The 8,312-nt window shown below is 40.0% G+C and overlaps 1 protein-coding gene across 1 annotated transcript; it reads right to left on the bottom strand.

Annotated features, from left to right (window-relative positions):
* Positions 1–4,624: 4,624 nt before the first annotated feature.
* Positions 4,625–5,581, bottom strand: LOC142436497 (small ribosomal subunit protein RACK1-like). The gene has a single exon (XM_075540110.1). The coding sequence runs from the start codon at positions 5,564–5,566 to the stop codon at positions 4,625–4,627; it is 942 nt and encodes a 313-aa protein (XP_075396225.1). The 5' UTR covers positions 5,567–5,581.
* Positions 5,582–8,312: the final 2,731 nt, after the last annotated feature.

The raw sequence follows: 8,312 nt of genomic DNA, 5'->3' as shown, positions 1-8,312 counted from the left end.
CTTTGACTGAAGGACATTAAGTCTCATTTGCTAACTTGCTGACACTCTCCTCTCTATTTTTTTATTGCTTAAGCTTGCTATTTCTGCATTGGTCCCCAGACCCACCAGATTCAAAATTTTGGTGGGCTGCTGCCCATGCCCATATTGGATACCAGCAGGAAGTTCCCAGCTGGTCCATCCCCCTAGTCAGTGTGTACAGCTGTGATTGGAGCCAAAAGTGTTCCCACCCACTCAGGGTGTGTTGCTTTATAAACCAGAATCCGAGTGGTGCTTGGGGCCCAGATGTATTGAGAGCTAGCTGTTGCCTGTTTCTTGGCAGCTGCCTCCAGTAAAGCTTTTCATTTGATGCTTTTCGATGTGGCCCTCATTGGTCTCGAGGCCCGGATATAACAGTTTCTTGGAACCAAATTCAAAGTAGGTAAATACTTTTTATCCTTTTGATTGGTTTCATATGTTAACTATTTCACCTTCAATTTGTTTGAATTTACTGTGCAAGAACTGTGTCCTACTAATAGCTCCTCATTTTAAAAAATTGTGTCATAACTATTCCTAATAGAAGGCAAGATCCAGACATATAACTCATATACAGTAGATATGATCGTATTTAAAATAAGCTACCATTTTCTCTGTGCCCCACTGCATGGTAATGCTTGAATGTTGTAGCCTTTTAGCCAAGTGGTCTTGATAAGAAGCTTAATTTTATTCACTGTGACCAGATTGCCATATCATGGGCCAAAACTGCTTTCATTTCATGTAGCTGCTAAACATTTAACCACTGGATCAGTAGGACTTCTTCACTGACTAATTTAGATATGCCAAGTTCTCACCAGGCTTACATGTTTCTTATTATAGACATGGTGATTCTTAATGAGTATTGTTTTAGTTATTTAATTATATTTTCAACATAATGCCAATGTGCATACATAGACTTGAATATGCTATCATGTTTAATTTTCCCTTTGGTTTGGTACCTTGGAGCTAATTCCATCTTGTGGAAAATTCATGTGTTATAAAGCAGAAAAGTTCCATAGTGTTTCCAGAGTGTCACATTTGTGGAAGCAGATCTCCAGTCCTGTCTTCTTCCACAGTAATGCAGACTGTTTAACCCGTCAATCCTCAGTTGAACAGTGCAGTGCAAGCTGTTTGTAGAACCCTTCATTGTTTCTGAGCCCCCAAACTAACTCACTGCCACAAAGTCAATTCTGACTCACAGTGTTCCACTATAGGTGTCTGAGATTCAAAATCTATACCGGAGTAGACAGTCTCGTTTCCTCTTACAGAGCTGCTGGTTGCCTTGAAGTGCCAGCCTTGAAGGTAGCAAATGAAGCCAGAATTCTCTATCTCTCTAAATGAAGCAAACCAAGCAGATGCCATCAAATCCACACCAACTCCTGGAGGTTCCATGTGTGTCATTGCACAGGGATGTTGCAGAGGGGTTTCAGTGACAGGTTTCTCAAAGTGCATCACCCAGTCTTTCTTCCCTGGAGACTGACTGAGTAGAAACAAACGTCCAATCTTTCCATGAACACCTATCCATGTTAACCATTTGTAATGCTCAGGGACATAAAAAACTAAACAAGGCACACATGCTTGCTTGTACACACACTTTGAAAAGTCAGTACTGTGGTTGCTTTTTCTTTCTTTTTAAAATAATTTTATTGAGGGCTTGTACAGCTCTTACCACAATTCATACATACATTCATTGTGTCAAGAACATTTGTACATATGATGACATTATTGTTTTCAAAACATTTTTTTCTACTTGAGGCCTTGGTATCAGCTCTTCATTTTTTACCCTCCTCCCCTCATGAACCATTGATGATTTGTACATTATCATTATTTTTTCATGTGTTACACTTACCAGTGTCTCCCTTCACCCACTTTAGTGTTGTCTGTCCCCCTGGGAGGAGGTTATATGTAAATCATTGTGATCAGTTCCAAGGCTGAGTTTTTTAACTATAACATGAGAAACTACACACTTGAATCTGTCAAATTTCAAGACTCAGAAAAATAAAGTCCTTCTGTTAATTTCCAGCTCTCACAAGTTTCTATGTGAATTGTACAGATATACTGTAACCTAACTGGACTCTACAGTAACTTGAGAATGAAATTAATATCAACTTTAATAGATCTTGAATTGAGATGCTATATGTAAAATGCTTAATACTCTGAGTTTTCATGGAAGATCAAAAGGCATCCCAAAGATTTTTAAGATGTACAATATTTGAGGAATTATCAAAGATTTATTACATTATTCTGTTTAACATAAAATATTAGGAACAGATATGCAGTGAATTCAAAACGTTCATGGATAAATTCCATAACCTTTATCATGGAAGGGTCATGACCTTTTTGAAGGCCTTTTGTGCATTCGTGGCATAAAGGATTGGCTACCAGTAAGCTCCTTGTATTTTTCACTCAGGTTGCGGGCTGTGTAGAAACTATCATATTAAATGGAAAAAGTAAGGATGTATCTGAGGTTGGGCTTAGCATGAAGGCTGGAAATCAACTCACTGTTGTCTAGTTGATTCCTACTCAGCAGCTGTTGAGAGCTAGGGTGAAAATTGCCCGTGTGTGTCCAAGGCTAGCGCTCTTTGTGGAGGTAGAACATCTCCTCTTCCTGCAACAGGGATGCACAAGTGAGCAGACATGTGAATCTCCTGTGTAACACGCCTGCATGTTTGTGTCATCTGGGCATGCAACAGCGTTCTTTGGGACTGATAAAGGCACAACACATTTGCCACTTTGCTCTGAGCCTCAACCCAAAGGTGCTCAGTTCCAGCTCCATAGATTAGCAAACCCAGCTTTAAGTGCCCAGAGACACCCACTCCACCAGTGGATTCCAGCTTATAGTGACCCTGAAGGACAAGGTAGAATTACTGACCTTGCAGTTAGCAGCTCACCACAGTTTCCATCAGGGATAATCTAGTGAATAAAAATGTAAATTCCAAGATGAGTTAATCAAAATTTAGCTATAAAAACTCTCTGAAATAAAGTTTTATGAAAATTGGGAGTTTTCAGGTGTTATATTATTTCTTTTATATTATACTATTTTTAGCACTTTTATTGTCAACTATGTGATAAACAAGAGGTCCATAAACTATCCATTCTTCATTTATAGGAAATGAAATCCCTGCTAATACATAGAAACCATTAGGGTTTTTTTGTCCTTCCAGTGTTCTACTGTGATCACATTTCTTACCTGCTTGGAGATTATGATTATATGCCTTTGAGAAGTTTTTATTGCAGTACATTATTATTATTATTGCTCTTATAATATGTTTCAATCTGTGTTAGTGCTGGTGGACTAGAGAAACAAATTCATAGACACTCATGTGTACAAGAAAGGTTTATATACAAAAGCAATTGAATATTGAGAAAACAGTCCCAGCCCCAGTCCAGATCAAGTCCATATGTCTGATATTAGTCCATATTGCCCAATTCCAATTTATAAAGTCTTCTTCAGACTCACAAAACACATGGAATAACACCAAATGCAGAAAGATCATAGGCCAATGGGTAGGAAGTCTTGTCGATCCGGTGGCACTATAAGCATCTCAGTGCTGACAAGGGGTCTCCACGTGATTCTCCAGCTCAGGGCACTAGCTTAGTTCCATGAGTCTTCTCAGCTGCAATGTCTCCAGGGAGTGAGCAGTGAGAGAGTGTTTCCACCTTAAAGGAGGAATACCAGGGCTCCCAGAATCAGGAGAAGGCCATGCCCACACAGAGGCCTCATTGACCTGATTGATGGGCTAGACTCCACCCCTTCACCATTAATCTTCTCAAATTGATAACAGATTCTATAACTACCACACATTCGGAGGTTTTTGTTTGCTTGTTTGTTTTTACCATTTGACTGTTTATTTTGGTTTTTCAGTCATAATTTAGACAGCAGTGTGTTTTGTCACTCAACATTTTCTACACAAAGTGTTCAGTGACATTGGCTACATTCTTCATCATTTGTAAAACATTCTCAGCATTTCTGTTCTTATTGTTCTCTTTTAGTTAATCTAGTTTCCCTGCTCCCTTTCATCCTCACCTCTACTTAAAAATAATTGTCCTTTGGTTTCATAGAATTAACTTTTTTAGTGGAGGAAAGTACTCACAGGCACTCTTAAAGTACTCTCTTATGAGCCAATCCATTATTTAGCTAAAAGGTGACTGCAGAGGCTAGTTTGGGTTCAAGGTTTAAAGAGTGTCTTAAATGATTTTTTTTTAAAGTGTCTCAACTCATTGTTTGTTTGTTTACTTGGTTTTCTTTTTCAGGAATTTGAGATACTATTGGACATTTTACTCCCATTCTGTCCAGAACTTAATTAGAATGATCTGTCATGGTAACCGGCACAATCCCATCTAGTTCTGGTTTCAGGGTAGATGAAACCAGACTCGATACTGTAGACTAGATTCTTCATTGAATCTTTGACTTCTATCTTTCACTTTAATGCCAGTTGAGTAAAGACCAATAATTTATCTCAGATGGCCACTCACAGCTGATAAAATCCCAGACATGACTCTCCAAAGTAGAATGTAGAATATTACACTTTTGGATGATTGATATATATATATATATTTTTTTTTTCAGAAAGCCAGTCTTTGAATTTCAAAAAAGCTGTGCCACACATTTCTACCGGGTGCTGATGGTCACCTGCCATACTCGCACGAGGTTATCTGTGTAACCTGCAAACAGAGTCTGGCCATCAGCAGACCAGGTCAGAGAGGTGCACTGGGGTGATTTGGCCTTGCTGCTGGTGCTGATCACTTCTTGCTTCAGCTCATCAACAATGATCTTGCCCTCCAAGTCCCAGATCTTGATGCTGGGGTCAGTGGCAGCACAGAGCCAGTAGCGGTTGGGACTGAAGCACAGGGCATTGATAATGTCTCCTCCATCGAGGGTATAAAGGTGCTTGCCTTCATTGAGATCCCACAGCATGGCCTGGCCATCCTTGCCTCCAGAAGCACAGAGGGATCCATCCGGAGAGACTGTCACAGTGTTCAGGTAGCCTGTGTGGCTGATGTGGTTCGTTTTCAGTTTGCAATTAGCCAAGTTCCACACCTTGACCAACTTGTCCCAGCCACAGGAGACGATGATGGGGTTGCTGCTGTTGGGCGAAAAGCGCACACGGGACACCCATTCAGAGTGGCTCTCGTCCTGTACGGTGCACTTGCAAACGCCCAGAGTATTCCACAGCTTGATGGTCTTATCTCGGGAGCCTGAGACAATCTGCCAGTTGTCAGAGGAGAAGGCCGCACTCAGCACGTCCTTGGTATGGCCAACATGGCGGCGTGTGGTGGTGCCCATTGTAAGATCCCAGAGACGTAGTGTTCCATCCCAGGAGCCTGAGAGCGCAAACTGGCCATCAGAAGAGATGACCACGTTGCTCACAAAGTGAGAGTGACCACGCAGAGCACGTTGGGGAATGCCATAGTTGCTCTCATCCCTCGTGAGCTTCCACATGATGATGGTCTTATCTCGCGAAGCAGACAGAATCATGGCGGGGAACTGTGGCGTGGTAGCGATCTGCGTTACCCAGCCGTTGTGGCCCTTAAGGGTGCCACGAAGGGTCATTTGCTCAGTCAGGGTGGCAGCGGGTGCGGAGGTCGCAGCAGTGACAAGGATGGCTCCGGATAGCTCCCACACCAGCTCCTGCTGCTGTTCAGCGTGGAAACAAAAGCTTGGATGATATTAAGACAAGTAACCTAGCTATCCCGTGAGACTATTTTATGTCCAAGAAATATTCATAACTGTGACACCCATGTCTTAATCCATAAACTGTGCAGTTTAGTTTTGCCTCTTTTGAGCTTTCTGTATATTCCATGATAAACTGTGTCTGGGTTCTCATTGATTTATTTTCTTCAGAATGCTTTTGAGTTTTTCACATGTTGGTTGTTTTGTCTTTGGTCTATCAGTGTTGACTCATAACACAAGTTTCCAATGTGTGATTGGCCCAGGCTATACCTACCTATTGTAGCGCTTCAAGGATTCAAGTGGTTCAAATGTAATTTTACTCTTGTGAATGTTACTGCCATTATTCTCGTCATTTCCTTTCTGAACTTCTGTTGCTCTGGGGAAATCACTTTCTGGTGAGAGGAAATTGTTGAGTTGAACATCATATCCAAGTTAAAATTTACTAAAAGAGCCGAAGTATTTAATATATTTTCCTGCCCAAAATGTGCATGTATAGTTATTCCATTTGCTTATCTGATGAAGTACTTTAAGGGCTTGTGATCCACGTGTACAGTGATTTCTTAGTTTGATTTTGTACTTCAAATCTCTTAAAACTACTACTGAGAAGACTTCTCATATTTTTGCACACTTAGTTTATTTTTCTCTGACAACTTACAGCAGATTTATAAACTTTGTAAAATTGCCTCAGGATATTTGTATCTTCTTTTTTATTTTTAAATTGTCTTATTTGGGGCTTGTACGACTCTTATCACAATCATATACATGCATCCATTGCATATCTTCTTACTCTTTTTTGTTGCCTTCTGGTAAATTGTTTTGAATGTTAATACAGATGAAATTTTCAGTCTATCCTCTTATGTTTTCATCTTAGTTTTTCTCTGTCCTGCTGTCATTATTTTTTAAATTCTAAAGTAGTATAGTTTTACATGATCATAATTATGTTTATCTATTTGGAGTTTATTTTTGCATAGGAATAGACTCTCCAAATTAGATAATAATTTGATAAATATCAGTCATTTTGCCTACCACTTAATTCCATATGGTGACTGTATGTGGTTCCAGAGTAAAACTATACGCTGTAAGGTTTTCAGTGGCTAACCTTAGGAGTTGGTTGCCATATCTTTCTTCTAAGGTACTTCTGTGTTGTCTTCATCCTCCAATCTTTTGTTTGGTAACTGAGCACTCAGCTGTTGGTGAGTTGGTACTACTCAGGAACTTCCATTTAGGGACCCACACCTTAAAGTGTGAGTACTTGCTGTCAGAGCCTGATGTGTCATGAATTAGCTTCCCTTACAAATTGGTAGGCCTTTTCTAGGGCTGCTTATCTTTCTCTGTTGGCCTTTCTTGTGTTCCTGTATTGATACTTGATTGGGTAATGTGTATAATATATGAACAAAGGAGCCCTTTTGTCCAGTGGGTTACACATTGAGCTGCAAATGTGCAGGAGAAGATGAGTCTGCCTGCTCCAGTAAAGATACACTGGCTTGGGAGTCCTATAGGAAGCTCTACTCTGATAGCTATGCCGTGAGTTGTACTAGACGTGATGGCAGGGAGTTATGTGTGGACCAATCCAGGCCTTATTCTTTACCATTTATTGTTATTTAGGCTAAATGCAATTAAATCCACATTTTTGTGGACTCTTGTGAAGTGCAAGAAATTTTTGTGTGTGACAGTTTTGGAAACTAATCAGTTTGTGGAGGACAGTTGCTTTGGAACATGCTACCTTTTTATTGACTTCAGTCTTTTTGTATTCATTTCTTCATTGAAGTCTCAATCATACCTTTCTGACACCATTCATCCTTATTAATATTTATCTGATCATCCTGAGATTTGACTATCCTTAAAACATGAAATATACTCTTTCCTGATCCCCTGTGGTCAGATATTGTCCCCTCCTGGAACAAACTCTTTTTGGCTATTCCCTTAGTTAATTCCATCACATCCTTCAAATCACTGTTTTCAATGAATTCAATTAATTAGACGACTAATGGCACAAGATGAAAACCACCACTAGACAAAAGGATCCTATAGGCAGATACACAGCATGATAACACAGTAGAAATCAGGTGAGAGAATACCTATGTGTGCCTCCCCTCATTTTTAGGACAGTTGTTTATTCTGGGTGCTAAGTAGACCAATCAACTAGACTCATTGAAAAGAAAGCCTTTCTTGTTGTTAGCTGCCATCTAGTTTTCTCCAATTCATAGCAATACTATGCACCCATGGTGATGTAGTGTGTTATGCATTTGGTTGCTAACCACAGGTTCAGAAATTCAAACCCCTAACTGCTCTGCAGTAGAAAGATGAGGCTTCCTACTCCCTTAAGGAGCTGCAGTTTCAGAAACAAACAGGGGCTGTTCTATAGTGTATATGGGATGCTATATGCCAGAATTGGCTCAATGACTGATTATTTTTTTAATGTACAACAGAACAAAACCATGCACTGTGATCTCAGTACTCTGAATTCAATATGGTCAGCATTTTCCTTTGGGACTGGAATGGTGGCTTTGGGCTCTTCCCATATTGATCATAAACTTGAAAGTCCTCATTTGCATTTCTTGTAACTATTCCCTTTTTGGTTTACTTTGTTGCTAGTGCTTCTTCATGATCCATTTATTTTTCCAGT

Source organism: Tenrec ecaudatus, unplaced genomic scaffold (genome assembly GCF_050624435.1).
Source record: "Tenrec ecaudatus isolate mTenEca1 unplaced genomic scaffold, mTenEca1.hap1 Scaffold_3661, whole genome shotgun sequence".
In the NCBI taxonomy this organism is placed as follows: Eukaryota; Metazoa; Chordata; class Mammalia; order Afrosoricida; family Tenrecidae; genus Tenrec; species Tenrec ecaudatus.
Note: the sequence above shows the minus strand (reverse complement) of the source record. Positions and strands in the feature narration are given on the sequence as shown.

Bases quoted from the DNA above. Each gene is read 5' to 3' on its own strand.
- LOC142436497 (XM_075540110.1), bottom strand. From the start codon at position 5,566: ATGACCCTTCGTGGCACCCTTAAGGGCCACAACGGCTGGGTAACGCAG.